At 36.1% G+C, this 23305-nt stretch overlaps 1 protein-coding gene across 13 annotated transcripts in view; it reads left to right on the top strand.

The window, feature by feature from the left end:
• Positions 1-23305, top strand: part of CEP128 (centrosomal protein 128) — a 335869-nt gene that overhangs the window by 292910 nt on the left and 19654 nt on the right. For 11 of the 13 annotated variants that reach the window (XM_023752499.1, XM_023752495.1, XM_023752498.1 and 8 more), the window contains 3 exons: positions 1168-1191; positions 21313-21390; positions 23092-23205. In XM_023752499.1, coding sequence (XP_023608267.1) covers positions 1168-1191; positions 21313-21390; positions 23092-23205 — 216 coding nt within the window. The remainder of the gene's footprint in view (positions 1-1167; positions 1192-21312; positions 21391-23091; positions 23206-23305) is intronic. The other 2 variants (XM_023752500.1, XM_023752496.1) reach the window with 1 other exon arrangement.

Here is a 23305-nt window from a genome sequence, read left to right as displayed (position 1 = left end):
CCTGCCCACGTAGCCAAATGTTTAAAGGTTAGAAATGTACAGCTCAGTCTCCCAGTTTGAGGCTTGGAGGTTGGGTTGCAGAAGCCCTTTTAGAGCAAGGCTCTGGGCTGTGTTAGGGGAGGCTGGGAGAAAGGAGGTGAGGGCTGGGTTTTTTCTGCTACTTGGTGTTGTGGGTCCATGGTGGTCCCAGCAGAGTCACAGGGGACCTGAGCTGAGTGGCTCTCTGTACCATACCTGCCCCTTTCCCTCTTAGGACTAAAGGATTAATTTGATTATCCAAACAAACAAACAAATCCAGATTTCACATGTCTCTTCCAACTGCTTAAAATGAAAGAAAGGAAAGGAAAATGGCCTTGGCCCTCCTAGAAAGGATGGCTTTCCACTTTCTTATATCTTCAGACTCTCCTCCTTGTCAAATTCAGCTTCTGTATTTAGTAAAAACTCCCTGTCTATAGCCGTCAGCTCTGAGAGGGTTCAGAATACAACCATTGGATTGAGAATGTAGCCATTTTCCTGATACTTTAACTTTTTAAGTATTATTGTCAATAACCCTTTTTAAAACTGCTATTTCTGTGAAACCTTCTAAGATACCATAAGTGATGAAGACCCATCTGGGTTAGGGATTGGTTGTATGTGACACATATTTCTCATTTATTTTTCCTGCCTTGTTTTAATTAACAATTTGCTTATTAATTTCATTTGATAAAGTATTCTTATGTCTGAACTTTACCTTCCTGCAAGATCAAACTTTGTGCTATATACCTAATTGAGAACTGATATATTACTGAATTCCTTTTTTATATCACTACTATTGTCTAGTCATGGTTCATATATTCAAACGTATCTAATATTATATATCCTTAAGTAGATAAATAATTTTACCAATGCAGAAGAGGTAAAATCTATTCCATTTAGCAATTATATGTGAATGTATGGTATTTACTGCTAAATTAAACGCTGGAATCCTAACTCCTGCAGAGATGAGGAAAAGCACAGTGATCCTTTTGTGATTAATTCCATTGTAGAGTCACCCTGAGTTTTCAGTTTTTACATTTTAAAAACAAATTATTAGTAATAGAGAATAAAAAGAACATCTGAAAATTAAGTAAACTTGAAATGATCTTAGTAGCTTTGCTTTTATAATGATATATTATGCTTTATTTGCAGGACCGTGTAAATGTGTTAGAAACGGTAAGTTGGGGCATCTTCTTTTTACTTCTATCAGAATTCCTGCAGGGTCCTGGCGTGGATGTCAGAGCACTCCCCAAAGGAAGCAGCTCCAGAAAACATTTCTAATACTACATCTAAGACTCAAAGGGGGAAATAAGCTAAACTATATGTGAAAGGTATGTGGATGAAGACTTTTAAAATTTTAAAAAATCAGTAAAAGCAAAAAACGTGCATATTTAAGTGGCCTCTGCTCTCTTTAGTACGATGATGCTAAGATTTGCTAAGGAAAACGTAATTAGTTTATATAATCAGTGCCCTGTATGTTTCTGTATTTTTCAGTCACTAAAAGGACTGGTGGATGAAAAATTGACATCAGAATGCCATTTATGCTTTGAAGTTCAGATAAGATAATCAGCTTTAATATTTTTTACGTCATTTTCACTAATATCCAAATAGTGGTAAAAGCTGGTCAGTCTTTTTCTCAATAATTTTGCCTGCAGGAATCTAGTATTAAGAAATATTTTGAAGTGCCAGAATGTAAAGACCACATGCTTGCAATATTTATTGCAAAAATGATTTATTTTAAATGATTTTAGGATAAAAAGGGGACCGACTTATTTTTTGACAATATAATGGTTCGATTTAATGTGGAATTTCCACCCACTGTGCCACAGTGGTTATGGAAAAAGCTTATAATACAATGTTAAATGGAAACAAGTTCAAGATACAAAATCATACGCACTTTAATGATAACATATAATGATAGGCAGATGAAAAAGTAATATAAGGGAGTGAGCAAAACTCAGAAAAGTGACTTGTTAGACAAGAATTAGAGCTTTGATTTCATTTCTTCTGTTTTTAAAGTGTTATAAAATATGGTTATATTACTTTTTTAACATTTTTATAATAAAAACCATGTGAATTAGAAGAATAGTAAAATAAATTAATGGTACCATTTTATGATGAAATATTATTCAGCCATAGAAAATCATATTTTAAAAAGTAAATATAGCCATGCCATTATGTGGGGGAAAATAGTGGTATCTGAAGGTATAATGGAGAGTATGATGCAAGTGTCAAATATACATATTTTGTTTTAAGAAAAATACTTTAAGGAAACACACAAAATATTAAGAGTGGCCTGGGACTAGTGTTGATTTTTATTTTATCTTTTTGTGTTTATAATGAAGAAAAAAATAAGAAACCTTTAAACAATAAGGCTAATGAAGAATAAAATAGTTTTTTTGTGAGTATGAGGAATGGAAAGATGCTAATGGAGCACACTTTAGTCCTGTGTAAACAAGAGATTTTGATTGACAGTGTCCAGACCCTAGTGGGTAAATAATCTATTCCTTAGATTTAACTGGGCCATTTGGAAAGTACACTGACCTTCTCAGTTTCAGTATGATGACATTGTAGGTGAATAAAATGTTTAGTGTTCCTCCACATATATTTTACTTAACCTTAGGGGAGTGTCTTGCCAACAGGATTTGGCTTATGAACTAAATGCTCTTTTTAAAAGTATGAACAAAAACAGAAATTTTGAGTTTGAGGACTTGAGTTCAGCATACAAAATGCCACTCATACAACATTCAGAAAGTCACTTGTTCCTTGATTCCTTCATCTGTAAATATGGTTGTAAGTAAACTTGTTATATCAGATTGTGAGAATTAAGACAGAAGGTACATGTGAAAATATTTAGGACCAAACATATGTCAGGTTATCACTGTCATTATGTGATTGCTGTTGTTTCTTATTTAAACATTTTCATTATACCAGTATACCTCACAAAGCTGAAAATTATATCAATAATAACACTTGGCCTATAACTTTTATTAGAATTTGTTAGTCTTAAAATTTTAGACAATAAAAAAAATAATTTATTAGTCTTTCTTATTTATATAATCTCTTTGCTAAAAGTACTATGGAGTAGAATTATAGATGCCTTATTTTAAGGATTCCTTTAGGAATCAAGGTAAAAATAAAAAGTCATCATGAGAAAAATAAAATTAATTAAATGGAGCAGGTTTTTTTACAATGGCAGTTTTCTCAAGATGGATTTAATTTGAAGTAATTAAGTAAAACCATAAAAATGAAAATGCTCAGTATTAATGTTAATGCTCAAATATTATGAGGCCCTTTGACTTCACATGGCATTGGAAGAAGCAGATTTAATGCACTTGGTAGACTGCACAACTGGGAAAGTATTTTATAGTTCATAAAATCAGCTGCTGAAAACTATCTCAAGATCATTTATTATTCTCTCGCTACTCAGCACTTAAACCATAGAACAGTGTTGGTGGTCTACACTGGGCTGGGCTGGTCTTAAGGGTACATAAGCCCTGAATGTAAAAATATGTGGAATTCCATCATTCCATTAGGAGTATGTACAGAAGATTGATTTTAAAAGTTCAGTAATTGTAAGACCTTATAAAGGATAAGATGGTTTTTTTTATCGTAATGAGCAACTTGATTTGTCTTGTTACCAATTATCTCTGTGCTTAGGTCACAACCATATGTGCATTTTCCCTCCACTTCCTCAACTTGTTCCTTTCCTCTTTCACTAGCAGGTCAGCTTCTTGGGTTAGAAATGACATTTTACTTGCAAATTCATCCCCAGAGCCTGACAAAAATTCCTGATATGTAGTGGACAACCAATAAACATTTGTAGAATGAAATAATAAATATTTAACTGAATGTTTGATAAAAACCAGTATATGAAAGCCTATTTTACTTCTCACTCCCACATTAGCCCTGAGAAAATGTAATTAAAAGTATAGGAATACAAAGTGACAAAAAATGCAAAGCTCAGAGCTCAAGAAATGCAAAAATCTCACAACAACAAGACAAATATGCAAGTCCTTTATAGAGAAAACTAGAGGCCCGGTGCATGAAATTCGTGCATGGGAGGAGGGGTGTCCCTCAGCCCAGACTGCACCCTCTCCAATCTGGGACCCCTTGGGGGATGTTGGACATCCCTCTCACAATCAGAGACTGCTGGCTCTAACCGATCGCCTGCCTGCCTACCTGATTACCCCTAACCGCTTCTGCCTGCTAGCTTGATTGCCCCCTAACAGCTCCCCTGCTGGCCTGATTGACGCCTAACTGCTCACTTGCAGGCCCAATCGCCCCCAACTGACCTCCCCTGCTGCCCGATAGCCCCCAACTGCCCTCCCCTGCAGCCTGATTGCTCACCACTGCCCTCCCCTGCTGGCCTGTTCGCCCCCAACTGGGTAGCTACCCTGCCAGCCAACTTGTGGCAGCCATCTTGTAATGACGTCGTGCGACGCAACCTAGGCTTTTATTATATAGGATACTCTAGAATAGCCAAGACACTTCTGGGTGCCAAGCAAGAGAAAATTTAAGATTTTGCCCACCTCAAGCTAGCCCCCCCTCCCTGGGCCTTCACCACACTATTGTCTGTGTCCATGGGCTATGCATACATATTCTTATGAAATACATCTAGCTGAAAGAACAGTTTTAGTTATTTGACAGGTCTTGGTAAATAAACTCTTTTTGATATACTTTCCAGAAACAGAAAGTGAATGACTTTAATAACTACATTACAATTCTTTGGCAGGTCAAGTGGGTTCTAATTCTTTGTTTTCAACAAAATTGAAGGGAGGACTTGATTGAGCTAATAGATCATTAAAATTAATTTTTGATGACAGATCACTATGCAATCTTTGCATAAAACTAAGAAGGCATTCAAGAAATTGTCATTGTTACAACAAAACTATTTTCATTCTTGTACTTTTTTTATGTGAATAAGATTTTTCAGTGATTACATCTGTAGAAACAAAAAATATATATGAAATTGAACCCTGTCTTCTTTATTTTATTTTATATTTTAAATATTTATTGTTGAAAGTATTATGTATGTTCCCTTTTTACCCCCTTAAACCCACCCCCACCCTAGGCCTTCACCAATCTATTATCTGTGTCCATGGGTTATGCATATATGAATACATGTTCTTTGGTTGATCTCTTCCCACCCCCACCTTCCCTCTGAGATTCAACAATTTGTTCCATGCTTCTTTGTCACTGGATTTATTTTGTTCATCAGTTTATTTTGTTCATTAGATTACACATATGAGTGAGATCATGTGATACTTATCTTTCTCTGACTGCCTTATTTCATTTAGCATAATACTCTCCAGGTCCCTCCATGCTGTCTCAAAGGGAACCCTGTCTTCTTTAAACAAAAATTAGCATTTATGCCTGGATACATGAGCTAATTCAGTACAAGAGAACAAATGGGAAGCTATACCCATCCCATTAAGACATATACTTTTGGAAGATTTGGGTTTTTTTTTTACATTTAATATTTTTTTCTCAAAATTTAATACTTAATATTAATTTTAATAATAAATAAATCCACAAAAATCATATAACAGAGCATTATTGCCACAGAATGCTTAAAAATCAGTTTTCCTCTGTATATATACTTTTTTCTTTTACAGAGAAGGATGTGTGTGGTATGATAAGATAACCACTAAAAAGTCTTGCAAGCATAAATATATTTTATATTAGAATAACAGTCTGTAAGAAAAAAAGAGTGGAAATAAATTCAAAGGGAAAAGGAGCAATATAGAATGTCTGTCTTTTAAAGAGGATCTTAGTTATTTTCTAAGTGGATAAATGGTGGTAACAAATTATTAAACTATTTTAAATTCACTGAGTAAGATTATAGGAGTAATATGAGTTTTATTTGAAAATATTTACAGTATTACAGAAATTTCATTCTTTGCAACTACCTAAACTTATGATGAAAACATTTAGACAACTTAAAAATGGGGGGCAGGAGAGACAAGGTAGATGTAAAGTTTTGAAAGTTATTTAGGGAATATCTACTGGACTATTTGAAAACCATTGACTTAGAGCAAATGTGTAATTATATATTTTCAATTTGTCAGTGCTTCATCAGCTTCTCAAAATAAAGTTACTTAAAACAATCTAATCTTCCTTATTTTCAGTGTATACTTACAGAGATAATACTACTTACAGGATAAATGCTAACCATAGCTATAGGGAGAAAAGCATACATAAATGTGCCTGTGTTAAGAAAAATTACAAAACACTGGAAAACTTTTAGAAATATGATTTTTATTTTTAAAAGCCTGTTAGAGTCTTTCATACATCTCTATAGGATTCCTTCAGCTAATACTAGTGGTGACAAGTTTGAACTGTGCATGCCAGTTATATTCAAGATCTCGGTGCCCCAAGGATAGGATTATGCCAATATGTCTCTATGGCAATTACTGAGTAACACTATATACTCTTATTTCACATGTTTGCCAATAGAATAGACAATGGTTTTTGGAGTTTTTATTATTTATTTTTAAATATATTTTTATTGATTTCAGAGAGGAAGGGAGAGGGAGGGAGAAAGAGAAACATCAATGATGAGATAGAATCATTGATTGGCTTCCTCCTATAGGACCCCCATTGGGTATCTAGCCTGCAACAGGGCATGTGCCCTGACCCAGAATTGAACCTCAACCTCCTGGTTCATAGGTTGGTGCTCAGCCACTGAACCATGCAGGCTGGGCTGGAGTTTTTATTTTGCCTTTCTTCCTGCCCTGGATCTGGCTACTAATTGTGCTTATCCTGCTACATGTGCAGTTTACTCTACAGGGAGAGTTACTGAAGAGAGGCTGTTATTCTTTGTTAGGGCACTAAAGACTGCTCTGGGGCACTGAGGAGTGCATGGGCCCAATAGAGTTAATGTACTTACTATGGTGTCCCCATTAAGCTCAGGAAATAACTGACTTGAGTATGTAAATCTGGCCAAATAACCATAAATTATTTGCAATGCCTCTTCTAAGTATTTGTAAGAATCTTGAAGCTAAGTAAAACTTGCCTTTATCTCTTTATAAAGCCAGAATCTACTGTTTCAAAACCAAAGATCAAGTTAGGTTCATTTTGGGTTTTGCCAAGGCTACTTGCCTCTCATTGAGGTTGCCTGAAAAGTTCAGTCAGATTGGCTTCCCACCAAATAAAACGCAGTGTGCTCTGTACAGTTTTGACCCAGAATCAGGTGAATCTCAGCGGTCTTGGCTGAGCTACATTGTAAAATTTTGGATTTGTTCGAACTTGACACTTCCTGGGAACCCATTCAAACTGAAACCGGAAAAGGGTTTTGCACAAACCCTGTCCTGCCCGTTCTGCCAAGTTTCCCACTGCTCCAATGTTAGCCTACCTTCTGTATACTCACATAGAGGGCAAACGGAATATCCTCATGAATCTCTCATGAGGGATCTTGCTTGCCACAATCTAGACATTCTCCTTTCACCACCTGGCCCCAAAACACAGAGCTTGTATTCTGTGTTAGTCAGTATTAAAATATGTATGTTTTCCAATAATGGGGTCATCTTCAAAGGGTTAAATTTCTACAGCATGATGGTGCTTATGGTCCTATGAAGAAAATGCTACTTAAAACAAGTAGGCTCTTTATTCAGAGTTGCAACCTTGTGGCAAAGGGTGATGACCAATGAAAAAATGTAAGACTTCAGCCTGCAAAACTGGTTTCTTACAGCCCTGTCCATTTTTCATAAACACTGTGACACAGGGAAGATATCATTGAGAAGTTACATAATAAATGTGGCTTCCCCAGCAGATGAATTTAGTATTATTGAATTGCTCAGTGTTTGGAGGTCAGACTGGCAGTTTCATATTTGATGCTGATAAGTAGTCACACTGCCCATCTAACTGCCTGCCTTGCTTGGTAATGTATTTTAATAGTTCTGTTCTAAACACTATCAGTGACATAACACATTCTCTGGGTAAAAAGCTCATTCTTTATATTGTGAAGATAATATGAGTATATTTTGTAAAACACAATGGGTATCCTTCTGAAAAATAGTCTATATAAGAAATGCTTTCTGTTCTATTCAAGAGAGAATATCTGGGTGAAATCCCAGAGAAATTGTGTATTAATTTGTTTTTTTATGACCCCAACTTAACAATAAAACAAAGTATTAGTATTATACCCTCAATATACATATAATTGGTGGGTATAGTGTATGTTGCACACATTTTTGAAGTACCCTTAAATGAGAAGCTGATTTGAGGAATTTTCATTTTGTGCATCTAATTTTAATCAATTACATATAAGTTTCAGTTGAAATTATATGCCTAGTTTAAAGAGTATCTGATTGAGAGTCAGAAAAGCTAGGTTCTAGTCATATCTCTGTCAAAGTCAGGCCCGGGACCCTGGGCAAGTTTCTTAAACTCTCTACCCTTTAATTTCCTTTTTTTTTTAAAATGATTGGACTGGACTAGGTAATATTTAAAAGGTCTTCTCCCTAAAAGCTATTTTCTAGTCTAGGAGAACTTAAACATCCAAACTTTCCACTCTGCCAATAGTTGCTATCAACTATATTAACCGTATAATATATTACAGATACTTATCGAATCCCTACCCTGTCTCAATAGTGTCCTAGGGCATATGGCAGATTAGGTCCATGCTGCCATGGATCTCATGTTTTAGGTAATGTTACAATTTGAAGGATTCTTATAGATTCATGTGAAAACCCCTCACCCTATAGGTGAGAATAATGGAGTAGTTTTTTAATTGTCAAGTGTGATTTGCAATTAGACATAGTGTTCTTTTCATTAGTGGCACAGTGTTCTTTTCATTCCACATATTCCACTTGTGACTTAGAGTAATGAAGACATAAGCCAGGAACACTTTACAAGTGTCTAATGAATTACAGAAAGTGAAGAGGAAGATAATTAGCAACCAGATTCTGTGTTTACCTCTAGCAGGACAAGAAGTAGACTCATAAATAGGACACTGACATTCTTGGACCCTATTTAGAATTGTCAGCACATGCCCTCAGCTCAATGGTAAATGGAGTTTCATAAAGCCACTTTGATCTGGTTTTCTTCATTTTGAATGTTGGAGAGTTGGCATGTCCCTAGGTTGCCTCACTAGTTCTGTCTTGAGCTTGCTCAGTGATATTAAAAGCCTCAGTCTATGTTTTTTATCATGCATCTGTATACCAGCTTTAATTCCACTCACACAGTGTTTATAAAGTTTAAGGGCTTTTAATAAACTTTGATCTCAGATGAAAGGCTAGGGAGGATATAAATTTTCACTATTAGCACTGTTAATATAAATATCCAAAGTTGTCTTACGTTAATTATTTAACATCAGTAAATGATTTCAACCTATCATTGCCCGCAATTACATTGTATTTAAACATCAAAGAGCAAAAGGCTAAACCATCAAAATAGCCCTTGCCTTCCCATTATTCTCTTTAGGCTCTGTTCTTAATTATTTTGCATAGCTGGTGTTCCATAAATGATTTTCTAGAGCTTCTTCAATGTGTTTCTCTACTAGCATCTCACTCTCTCCCTGTATCCACAGCAAAGGCCAGTGGGACATCTTTGACTTGCTTGTTTTATTGTCCTCAGATGTTAACCATAGAAGCATATTAAAGATAACTCACTGACTTAAAACACTTGGATTCTATAAAGTACTCCCTTTATGTCTTTTCAGAGAACTTCCTGTTTTCATCTTTATTTCTTATTTCTCAGAACTTGTTTTGCTTGGTAATACCTCAGAGCTCCTCATTAGACATTAGTTTTTCCTTGAAGAAGAATGTATTTGTTCCAAGACATGTTGGAGTTGAGTGAGAGGGTAAGGAAAAAACCAGGTGAACTCCAGATTTCTTAGAGAAGAATCTGGATTTGGTGGACCAGGAGTTAGCAGACCTGGTTGTGAGTCCTGGCACTTTGACATGGTCAACTCACTGAATCTCTCTGAGCCCAATTTCTGTTATCTCTAAAATGGGGCCCAATGCTTATCTTGTTTATCTCACAGGTTGCCAAGAAGATCAAATGAGATAGTGGTTAGGAGAGTCCTTTTCTAATTTTTAAAAATATTCTTTCTTTATGTATGCATCACCTTCAACAGTCTCAAGAGCAGGATATAGACTGGACAGTTTTGGCTCATTACTCAGGACATTTGAATTTTCATCCTAGTTGTGCAATGTTGGTTATGTATCTTGGCACTCTATGTTATACAGATTTTACCTCCAAAATTCAATTCCATTTTTTCAAAATTCAGCTCTGAGAAATTTAGGTTTACAGTCCTTATTTAATAATCCTAATAATCTTCATTTAACACACTCCCACCCCCAGATTTGGTTGACCTGGGGTAAATCCCAGTATTTTTTAAAGCTTCTCAGATAATGCTAATGGGAAGGCAAGGTTGAGAATCACTGGCCATCTTCGATGTGCCCTTTAAGAATGTCCACCCTGTAGAGCTTGGTATTACTCTGCCCTCATGTCTATTGCATTTGGTGCTGTTTATTTCCACTGAATTAATTTCTTGCCTTTTCGGCTGATACCACTGTGTATTCTAACCCCAGTATTTTTTCTAATCTACCAAAACAACAGTAGTAAGATTCTTTCTCAAACATTTTCCTTAAATTCCAAAAATCTAGAGTACTTAATTTTAGCATCTTATTAAAACTTAAGATTTTGTATACCTTACTTTGAAGGCAAATTTGCCCAGTCATGAATTCGCCACTTCACCAATTCTCTTATTTTAACAAAGTTACCAATTTGTAAAAACTTTCTTTGTAAACTATATGAACAATGACAAAAACAAATAAGTTGTTTTATAAATAAGTTTTTTATTGGATAAATTGGCAATTTTGTCAATTTGCTTTTGGCATGTTGACTAAGATTATGTAAACTACCCGACTCCTTCATCTCTCCTTTCTCATTTCTGCTCTTACTACCTTTGTGTTAATCCCCTCACACGTACACCTTTATTCATTTCTCCATTCAACATGCGACAACCAACTACTCCATGCAAAGGACAAAGTGTGGAGCATAATTCCTCTTGTAAGGCTGTAGGGCAAGTACTTCATAAAGTCTCAGATTTCATATCACACCCCACAAAAGTGGTTTAGGAAGGCTCAGAGAGAAGAGATGAAGAGGGTAGTGAGAAGTGAAGATAAGGGTCAAAGAAAAAGCTTTTCAGGGTGGTTTAACCTTCGGTATACCACTAACATCAATTGTACTCAGTCTTGATTTTTACTTCTTTTGGTAAGAATTAATTTTTTTACTTTTATTCTTTTTTTTAATTTCTCAAAGAACAAAGAGAAATTTTCCTTTTTTAAAATAGGAAAAACTCATCTGCCTTGCAAAATCCATATTGGTCTGTTGAACCCTATTATAAACCTAAGATGCATAATGGATCTTGATGTTGAAACATTTTCTTATTTTTTAATACTAGAAATTATTGTATTTTTATTCATAAATTGTTTTGAATTTTGCTAGAAAAGACTAAAATAATATGAAAATGAAGGAATAACAGAACCACAAAGAAGGATGTTACAAGTGAACTATAGTATAATATTTCAGTTTACTTATTGTGCTGTCCAGTGTATATCACGAACCAAGAATCTGAGGTTGTATGTTGTTTGCAAGTTACCAAATTAGCTGACCACACTTTCATGGATGCTGGAGAAGACACCAGACAAAGACTTTATTGTTCATAGTACAACAGGCCCCATGAGCTACATGTTTGCATTGGTTCCTTTTGCTCCCCAAATCTTGTAGGCGCAATGTGGAAGTGGGTCCAGGTGGTGGTGCACACTCAGTGAATTTGTGTTATATGTGATGAGCCCTGGGTTTATGCAACCCCCATTTTTATAAAGGTAGCTGTAGAAAACCCTATCGAACCCTCGCCCCAGACGGAGACACTGTCTCTATTTTCCAAGTCTGTTTGCTGTACAAACATCCTTGAGCAGATATTCTGGGACAAAAGCTATCACAAGACGTCTAGCAATGCCATGGAGAAGTACCTTCCAACAAGATATTATATTCTCTTTCAAGAAGAAATTTTTAAAGTTTTTCCATTATTATTATTACTTTTATTGAACTCAGATTGAAATTCACAATTTCTCATTTTCTCACATAATGACAATGAAAAGAAAACTGACAGAGAAAGACATTTCACAGTTATTAGATGAATATAAAGAGACAGACAGTGGTACCCTAGATACTAATGATGATGGTGAAAGTGATTATATAAGTAAAAAGTCAGCTTATGAGTCTTCAAATGATAATATCCTAGATGAACTTTTGCAAACTCAAGAAACAATGATGAACACTATATTTCTAAAGACAAAAAGGAAATTGGAAACTCTCATCCAGTTAGCTATTCAACAAGAAGGACTTCATCATGCAGTATTTTGCAACAAGTGCCTGTACCAGCCCATTTTGCTCAGAGAATATTTGACAGTACTCGTTCATCTTTTGTTATGTTTGTGCACCAAGATTAACTTCATATGGTTTCTAAATGGGCAAATATTAATATCAAATTTATAAAAATGTGATTGGAAAGAAAAAGATGATATAGCGATGAAAATTTTCATTGGATCAATCATGCTTAGAAATCTAAAAATGAAAAATAATTAAATTATTCGGTAAAGAAGATGGCCTTATCAATTTAAAAATATTAGGAGCTGTCACAGTTTTAGAAATACTGTGTTTTGAAGATGCAAGTGCAAGAAGAACGAACAGAAGTGAAGTGGTAATAAACTGGAACTCATTAGAAACACGTTTGAAATCTGGGATCAGGATTTGGAAGATGGTGTTTTCCAGGATTGGGAAACACAGTTATTCAGTGGTCCATAGCAGTCATACTTTCAAACCCGGAGAATGTGTAATATGCTTCAATTCTCATTAAAATGTCTACTAAAGTTATTTTTTACTCTATTTTCTCCAAATTGTCAGCAACTAAATTATTTGTTTAAAAAATTGGAACGGAATAATAAATGGTGACTACTAATTTTCCTGATATACTAAAAAGTAAGCAAAAGTACATTGTTGTGGTCCAGGATCTGGGAGCAAACTGTCATTCTGTATTCCCACCTTTTTGTTTTAAGTTGTGTATTTGTTTTTGTTACAGATGAATCTCTTGTGGTCCTCACAGTGTGCAAGTTACAATGAACTTCAAGTGATATTACAATGAACTTCAAGTGATAGACCCAGTTTTCACTATTGATAGCCATCTTGTTTGCATCTCCAGGAAGTTCTTTAAAGCACTGGATTTCCTCTAAGTTTGAGAGCGAGAGAGCATATATGCCTCAAGTAGGGCTTTGAATGACTTTGAGATATATACCTATGTCTGCACCTTCTTAGAAATAATATAGAGCAGTGGTTCTCAACCTTCCTAATGCCGCGACCCTTTAATACAGTTCCTCATGTTGTGGTGACCCCAACCATAAAATTATTTTCGTTGCTACTTCATAACTGTAATTTTGCTACTGTTATGAATCGTAATGTAAATATCTGGTATGCAGGATGTATTTAGGCGACCCCTGTGAAAGGGTCGTTTGACCCCCAAAGGGGTCGCGACCCATAGGTTGAGAAACGCTGATATAGAGCAAAGCTCTCATCTCTGGTCTCCAACTGAAGTTCAGTGGGGGATAGGGAAGGAGATGGCAGGGAAAGCAATATAAAATACTTCAAATTTCATCTTTCTCATTGATACTTCTCATGGGTGTTTTGTCCTAGAATATCCTAAGAAAATGTGGGGAGCAGGAGTCCTCACATAATTTAATCTTATGTTGCAATGTCATTATTTCATTTAAAGTGTATCCCAGAATTTACACAGCCAGATTCACTTAACAGCATATGGGATTATTCTTAAATGCAAATTATCCGATCTTTCACATTAGCAAAATTTTAAAATAGCATCTCATGTATAGATCTACTAGATGACCGAGAAGCAATTGTAGCACCAAATATAATAAATATTTATTTATTTATTATGTGTTAACACCATAGAACAGCCAGGCATAATCCCTATACTTAAAATTTCCCAATTAAATGGGGGGGAGAAAACAGTTAATGAAAAATTGCAATGTAATATACACATCTCTTGCTGTTGCCCCAATAATTTATTTCCATTCAGGAACCGAAAAAATATGTTTGATTTCAATCTGGTCAGCTTGAGCAGAATGAAGTATGATATAGTGATATTATAGTTTGATTTGTACATAGCAGGTGCTTACTAAGTGCTTGTTGGATAAAGGAAAGACTGAATATCCTATCCAGTTTCTGTATAATAAGTGTCGTGTAGTCCTGACTAATTTCCAGAGTACTGCATATTTTCTAGTTCTCATAACGTATTTTAAATGTCCAAAGTCATATGCTTTTGGCTACTTATTTTTTAAAACGTGTCTAGTAAAGAATACAGAACTTGTTTGTTTTAGTTGAGTATGTTAAAATGAAGTGAGGCAGGGAGCAGGGGAGCCTCAGTGCAAAATTTCAAATTGTTTTGGCAAGACCAACTCCTTTTTATACTAACCACCAGGGCACAAAGCGCCATTGTTATCCAACTGAATGAATGCATGGCTTTCATTTAGGAAAAAAGAAGATGAAAACTTTCTAGCAATCAAAGTTTCAGGAAAACAGTCAGTTGTGGCAAATGTCAGGTGAATTTGCTCACCAAATAATACTGGCAGCTGGATTTTGCCCATTGATTTTCTGCTCCATCTTTCACAGCCAATGGCTAAGCAGTCAGAAACTGGCTGATATATATGTGTATATGTGTGTGTGCATTTGCTCTTATTTAAATATATAAAAATATACATAAATATAAATATCTATCTGTATATACATTTGCACATGTCTTCTCTTGTCCTTCTGTTCAGCCATCAGGACATCCCTTAGCAGAACATCTCCACCTACTTAGAGTTCACCTTTAGTGAGCTGTCTACCAAAATGCATTGCTGTAACTTCAAATGATTGGTTCTTGGGATTCCTTAAGAGATAGTTGTGTTGAATTTTTGATGGCTTTACACTATTCTGGACAGACATTACTTTGGCAGCAGTGGGCCAGGAAAATTCTTTGTACAAGATCCAAAAGAGTGTTTCTAAGTGTTCAGAAAAGGATTAATTATGAAAGCAAACTTTGAAGGTATAGGCAGAGTTGATCTCAGTTATTTTTGAATTAATTCTCAAAGCCACAATGATAAAAATAAAATCCCTCACCTGACTTCTATTTAGATTTGATCTGCCTGTCACCAGAAACTCATCCATGTGGGGGGATTAACTGTTCACATGCGCTTTCAGCATCCAAGTGCTGTGTGTGGAGCAATGGAAAATGATCACTTTGTTCTGTCATTCTCCTCGAGAACACAGGGCATCTCTGAAAAAGAAAACAACCCTTTATTTTGAGAACAGAGAAAATTAATTATGGTCACCTCACCAAGGTGCTTTTAAGTAAATTAGCCTGGACGCCACCTCACCAGAACAATTATTCCTTTTCAGAGTTCTGTATCAGGGCCCTCAGTTCCATGTTAAATACAGAAGATGAAAATGGAATTGCTTACTTGAATGTGACTTGACACCTTGGGGTCAGGGCTTTGCAGTATCTGGCAAATGATTAGCATTTCCAGTGTCTGCCCTCTGTCCTGTCCCCGTCATGGCCTAGCATGGCTAAGCCCCTGTCATCTCATCCACAGGAAGCAGGTTGCTCTTCACATCACACTCTGCCGCTTTATCAGATTAGGTCCACAAAAAGGTTTTGTTCGTGTCTTTGTGTCTTTAACTTCTGGATCATTTGATGCAACTTTACTGTCCCTCATTTTTCTTCCATTTTTTAAAAATTATTATTTCTTTAATTTGAATCTATTTAGAAGCATTCTCTGTCCTCATTTTTTAAATTCTATCTTTAAAAATAATCTGTGCTATACAGTAAACCAGGGGTCCTCAAACTACGGCCTGCGGGCCACATGCTGCCCGCTGAAAACATTTATCCGGCCCGCCGGGTGTTTTTGCCGCTGCTGCCTGTCCTGCTTAGCAGCCAACTCGTCCCGGGCCTGCAGTGCGCATGTGTGGAATGTCTGAGGGACAGTGAACTGGCCCCCTGTTTAAAAAGTTTGAGGACCTCTGCAGTAAACCCTTGATTTTGCAGACCTCAATTTAACAGACTTTTGACTTAACAGACAAAATTCCCGGTCTATATGTCATATTGAAAATTAATATCCTGTTAATTTTAAAATGCTTTCAACCAAGATTTCTTATATTTAAATTAACAGGTTATATTTTTCATTATTAACTCACTGTTATTTTTAACAAATTTTTGCGAATAGGCCATATGTTTGAAAAAACGCTGTCATAATTTCGTCGACATAAATATTACATAACTACAACCGTAGTCTACATATTTAAATTCAAGGGTCACCGCTGCTAAATAATATTCCTCAAATGATTAGTACGTGTTCACACCGCGTCGCTCCCGGTAATTGGTTCTGTTGTTGCATGGCGTGACTTTCTGCAGCAGTTTTAACTTGTGTCTGCAATGTTCCCATGTGCACTAAGCCATGCCCAGCCGTGTGCATTTGTCTTACTTGTGGTGGCTGATAAATGCACACATTTACTAGACCTTCAGTATAAATTAAAAATTACTATAATACATATAAAAAACTTTTCTATGAAATTGTACTTTTCATACATAATTTTGATTACACAAATGTGTCTACATAAGAATGAACAGTCAAACTAATTTGTCAATTTTTTAACATATGTATTCAGAAAACCTACTTTATTAAATACCGGACACCCCATCACCCAAATTAGTCTATTATATCAAGGTTTTACTGTATTTTTCTTCTCTGTGCTCCTTTCTCCTTCAACTCATTCCTTTAAAAAAAATCCCCAAATTAAACTAATAATAAAGTCATAGGTTGGCTATAACATAACTTGGTTATGTCTAAAAAATAAGAAAGCAATAATCTGGAATGGCAGATTCTGTAAATTTCATGTAGTTCATCACTTAAAATATTATTTTGGCCCTGGCCAGTTTTGCTCAGTGGATAGTGTCAGCCTGCATACCAAAGGGTTCCAGGTTTGATTCTGGTCAAGGGCACATACCTTGGTTGCATGCTCCTCCCCAGCCTGGACCCTGGTCAGAGCCTGTCCAATCAATGTGTTTCTCTCACATCGATGTTTCTCTCTGCCTTTCCTTCTCTCTTCCAGTCTCTCTAAAAGATCAATAGAAAAATATTCTCGAGCAAGGATTACAAAAAAGAGATTATTTTGAATGAGAGAAAATACCCCAAAAGCCTTCTTTACCAAGTTTTCCAAGGAAGATATGCTATCCTCAAATTTTATACATTTTTGCTTTTTAAAGAAGGTCTAGAATTGTGTTGCAAATCAAAATATAATTTGTTGACAAAACTTCTGTATTTTAGCTCACATATAGGCACTGATGTCATATTGCCACATTAGGTGGTATTTTAATTGAATAAGCCTTATGCACCTCTTACTCCAAGATGCACATAAACACTTCTAAGTGGGTGTCTGATCTTTAGCCCTCTCTTATAGAGCTCCATCTAGAAATAGAAGGTTTTGCTGGTAGTCCAAGAAATCCACGCACCTTTGAGCACTGGGCCTCTTTGAAGAATGTAGCTTTGCCATCCTGTTCTCTGCTACCGTTGAGCTTGGTCCCAGTGAGTGTCTTACGCAGCTTGGATGAGAAGAAGGCCCTATGAAGCCAGTGCAGCTGTGCTGGACACAGTCACCGCAGCAAAAAGTCAGACAGTCTCTCCTTTTTATGATCTCACCCTTCCTCTCCTTGAAACTTGTTTACTCAGGTCCTCTTACCATCTTTCAACCATTTGTCAAGAAAGTTTTGCAGTGGATCTCTTTCCAAATGAAATAGAATTGCATTTTTGAACCCAAATAAACTGCTCCATAGCCTTGTTTATTTAATATCTGTGTAGTGCCAAAAATGCACACGCTTACTTTAAAATAAAAATATAGACAGCATCTTCTTTCTTTGTCATCTCAACCTCAAAACGCTTGATTCCAAGAGCACTATAAGAAAATGGCAGTTGTTATACGTTCATAAGAAAATACACATGTGCATTTGTATAAAAAGAAGTGTATTTACTAAAATGTTCCTATGGTTAAATCTGTTTCTTGAGCTTAGTCTACAAGAAACAGGAATCTAAGAATAGCAGTGAAAACCCATTCTTATTCCTAATTGCTGCTATTTGTGTTGTTATGCTATATTATTTAATTTCCCGGTAATCTGAAACAAAGGGAGGATTACAGAAAAATGTGCTGTGGACCAGTCTAAACTGCTCAACTCCACAGAGTTTGGTGCAAGAGCCACAGGGCCTAATAGACAGGATTTCTGAACTTCACTGTTGTTTCTATCACTTGATCTTGTCCTTATACTAGAGAAAAGAAATGCAATAGCAAACTTTTGCTTTTTGATTTTTAATAAAGAGGCCAATGTTCAGTGGTTTGTATAGAACATATTAACTCTGCCTTTGTCTTTATTCAAACAAAATGCATTGAAGCCACTCTGTGGGCAGGTCGTGTGCTATATACTAGTGCTAAATGTTACAAAAAAGAAAACGGGGTGTTAGTATTTCATCATTTGTGTGTGGATGCAGTCACTTGGTGGACTGAAATCTTTAAGCAAAACTATATGCATAACATGTTTGATTTTACAGTAAGGAAAAAGATCATTTCCTTATTTAAAAAATGAGTTTAACATATTTAATTCAGATTCAGATGTCTTTTTTGAATGTGAAAAATTATGGGATAAAAAAAGGGAAATAAAGTTTTAAAACCACAAGTTTATTGGAGTAATTGTTTATGAAAATTTTATTCAAGGCCTGAAATGTTGATTTAAAATGACATGACATTGATTTATATTATATGGTTCAAGGGCTAAGATACTCCTTGAGGAAATGTATAGTTTTACTATTTATATGCATATAGCATCGATGGTGGCTAAGACTCCTTGCTCTCCTAAACCTCTGTGTTGGGGCTTGTATTAAGAAACATGCTATTTGATGAATCTTTCCTACACATGAAGAAGTGAATATAATGTTGATCAGGAGGAGAAAAATCTTCAATACTTTATGTGGAACTTGAAAAGGAAGATGTTCGGAACTTAAAGCAATAGCACATGGCTTCCAATTTCAAAGTGGTGAAGTACCAGTGTTTGTCCCTTTCTCTCAAAGAATAACATAAGAAAAATAAGAATATGAAGAAATAGAAACCCTGATTTACACATGGACAACTAGAAGACATCGGTAACTCAAAGTCGAAGAACATGGAAAGAAAAATGGTCAAGTGACTCAGAACACAGAAGGTGAAACTCAAGTGCCTGTCAAGGGGACAGCATTGGAAAGCCAATATCATCACCATGCAGGATTCCACAAAGGCTTTTGAATTGGAGGTACTATTACTGCAGGAGGAGAGGTGGAAAGGAGTACATTGGAAGCATCTGCAAGGAGGAATTTGACTTTCAACTCTCTGTCTCTCTCCTGGCCCCACCACAAACCCTGCAGAGACATACGAGTATTCTCTGGGGAAACTTTGGGTTGAAGATGAAGCCAGAGAATAGCATTGGAGAGCAATAGGAGATTTAAAATAAGAGATTAAGTGAAAGTGGGTATACCAAGTAATGAGAACACCAGTTCCTAATCTCTAGTTTCAGAAAAACTGAACTTCCCCTGAGGGAGTAAACCTTCATATACTCATAATTTGGAGCCTCCGCTATCCCCACTTCCCCCAAAGCCAGTGACTACCTGATTAGTCTACAAATGAATTATGAAATTATAGGTGTGATTTGCAGTAATTGATGCTGTGCTATGCATTGGTATCTAACTGTCCCTGACATCTCATGGCTTAAAATAATAGAGGTTGATGTCTCACTCCCATGAAGTCCAGTATGGCTGAGAGCTCTCCTCTATCTTGCAGCTACGCCATCTGGAGCATGAGGCCTCCGAGGATCTCAGGGCAGAGACTAGGATGGAAGAGCCCAGCACATAGGCTCTTAATTGTCTCATCCCAGAGGTGACACATGTCATAGTGCAGTGTTCAGAGGCATTCACATGGGAGATGTGGGAGGGCACATGGCCACTAAACAACACTATGCAAACTCATGTCTAGGTCCTCGTAAGACCATTCACTTCTCGTGCACCAGCCATGGGACTTGTCGTTGATTTCATCTTAAATTTAAAAGCTACTATCTATTGCTTACCTATTATGTGCTGGCCCTGTGACAGGGCTACAAATATAGATATGCGCACTGACTGGTATGGCTCAGTGGTAGAGTATCAGTCTGCACAACGAAGAGTCACGGGTTTGATTCCCAGTCAAGGGCATATATGTGGGTTGCAGGTTCATTCTGAGCCCTGGTCAGGGCACGTGCAGGAGGCAACCAGTCAATCTGTCTCTCTCACATAGATGTTTCTCTCTCCCCTCCCTCCCTTCCATTCTCTCTAAAAATATATCAATGGAAAAAATATCCTCAGGTGAGGATTAACAAAATAAAAAATAGAGGGCAGGATTGGGGGGTGGGGAGACAATGGAGGGGTTCGGACACATTTGTAATACCTTAATCAATAAAGGAAAAAAATAAAAAAATAGAGAAATGCATATGATACAGTCTCTAGTCTCAGGATTATTCTACGATTTAATCTCTTAGTTTACATTGGCTTCAAAATAACTTTTAGGTAATTTCCTCTAAGTGTTTATATTGGTAGGTGTAAATTAGTGACTAGCTAATCAAAAGACTGTGTAAATAATTGATTAGTAACAGTATCTTTTGTTCCTGTCACAAATATTAATTTCAGATATTTCTCCCAAGTCTTGAAAACCATCCTCTTTTCCTTTTAACTAAAATAATCATTGAGAACTCTTTTCTTCTTTATAATGGCAACATGTGAGGATCTCTAATGTGCTTCATAGATAAGTAACTGCAAATTCATCTATTTCTTGGTATTACCTTGTGGTTTATTTCTGATATTCACTGAAGCGGGTTTGCAAATTAATTTTAATATGAAATGTTCCATAGAAAGTCTCATAGAATATCAGTTGAAAGCAATTGTCCAGGAAGAGTTTTCATTTCTGAGTCAGTCTTGCAAATGAATCTCATATACTTTGTAAAAGGAAGTCACTCTTCTGATTTAAAAAGATATATTTATCCCAGAAATACTATTCTATCTGTTTGTATTTGATTTTCTAAGCCTACAGCTTGAACTGCTTACACCAGTGGTACAAATGAATTTTAGTTGTTGGGTTCTGAGAGTATTAATAAATTTTTTATAATGTTTGATTTCCATATGTTTTCTTTTCCAGAGTACCCGTGTGGCCTTGGACCATCTGGAGTCTGTGCCTGAGAAACTGAGCCTACTAGAAGGTTTCAAGGACTTCAGAGTAAGAAAGAGTTGGCTTGTCTCTTTCAGTATTTTTATTTGAGTGAGAACACTTGACATCTTTCCGATGTGCAAAGAAAATTGTAGGGAGGGAGGAAAGACCAAAAAACATTGGGACGTTTCACACTCCATCATATCAGAGATTATTGACATTTGTGACGTCAGATTGAAAATAATGGGGCATATATTAGCACAATATGGGAAAATAGGGACTCTTACTCTACTCCTAGAAGCTCATTTGGCCCTCGGAAACTTTAACTATGATTTAGAAATACCTGCGAATTAAAACAGGTTACACATTACATTGACAATAGATAACTTTTGTGAGAAACAATTTTAATTTACAAATTATCTTCTTTGAGTTTCAGTTTTTCAGAGTACTGTTTTTTTGAGAGAGATGATGGTGCACAGGTTATCCCTGTACTGTGGCATGTGAATTGAAATCTGCATAGAGTTTTAGATTTTATGTCCCATGCCATTTATTGATAGCATGGGATATAAAATCTAACCACAAAGCTTTTCATTAAAAATCCAATTAATTACATGTGTGGATTTACCTACTATAGTTTTTTAAAGTTCCTCACAGAGCCCTGGCCTGTTCAGTTGATTGGAGCATTTTGAAAGAAGTGGTTCAGCTCTATAATCCCACATTTAAATATTACATATTTGTAATGGTGAAAGGGAGTAGCATTGAGTTCCAAGCCCCCATCCACCACAAATTGCCTAGCCTTGGGCAACTCATTCTTAGCTTTACAGGGGCTATAGTTTTTTTTTACAGAAAAATGAGAACTTTGGAATTTTAATACTCCTTCTAGTTTGGTACTATTTGGGGAACTAAGTCCCATAGATGATTTTTCTTACGTACAAAAATCAGTTGCCCTCATTCTAATTTTCTAATTTCTCTCTAATTCATAATGTTGCTGTCTAAATAAATGGCTATAGTGACTATTTGCTCTGTTTTATCCTCTCCCCACAAAATGAAGAAAAAGTAGGAAGGGAGAGAGAGACATCAGCTGAGGAAATTTTTTGTGTGTGTGTGGTTTTTTTTTAATTTCTTTATTACCGGAATCTTTTTACCCTTTTGCTTTTGAGGTCAGATGAGATATCCTTAAGTTTAAAAATCTATGTGCTATAATAGTTAAAAAAGTAAAATGTTATTTAAGAATTAGTGAAAAATAGGTACTAGTTTTAAAGGTAACATTCTTTTTGATGCCAGGTACTACTAGATGTCATTAATGATCATCTTTGGAAAACTTCCTGTTACTTGAAACTTATTCCTTTCAACTAACAGTGTCAGTCATTTCAGATTGGCACCAGGACTAGTTGTAAATAAAATGCAAATAACCAATGTGGGACTCTGGTTTATTTTTATCATGTCATCCAAAGTGACCAATTTCTTCTTCATCAGTGACGTATGGTTCCCCTAAGTATCTCCCTAAACTTTTATAATTGTTTATTTTCTACATACCAATACTTTTTTAAAATTTAAATTCTTTATTATTTAAAGTATTACATGTCTCCTTTTCCCCCCATTGACCTCTCCCCCGCTGCCCCTACCCCCCAGCACATGCCCTCACCCCCCTACTGTCTGTGTCCATTGGTTATGCTCATATGCATGCATACCATACCAATACTTTTATTCTAATTTCAAGTGCTGATTTTTCTTTCATCCACCAGTTTAGATGTGTTGTTGTTTTTCCAGGATTCCCACAGTTTATCTGAGAGAACCGATGGGAGGTACTCCAAATACAGAGTTCCCCGAGAGTCTCTTCAGCAGCGCCGAGATGAGCCCAAGTACAGAATCAGAAACTTCAAAGTAATGTCCTTTATATACATGTTCAGTCTTAGAGTATTTTCCATGTTCCTGGCTACTGCCCTCACAGCAGCTCCTGCAGGGTTCCTGTAAGAGAAGATAT

The sequence above is a fragment of the Myotis lucifugus genome, unplaced genomic scaffold (assembly GCF_000147115.1).
Source record: "Myotis lucifugus unplaced genomic scaffold, Myoluc2.0 scaffold_34, whole genome shotgun sequence".
Lineage (NCBI taxonomy): Eukaryota > Metazoa > Chordata > Mammalia > Chiroptera > Vespertilionidae > Myotis > Myotis lucifugus.
Note: the sequence above shows the minus strand (reverse complement) of the source record. Positions and strands in the feature narration are given on the sequence as shown.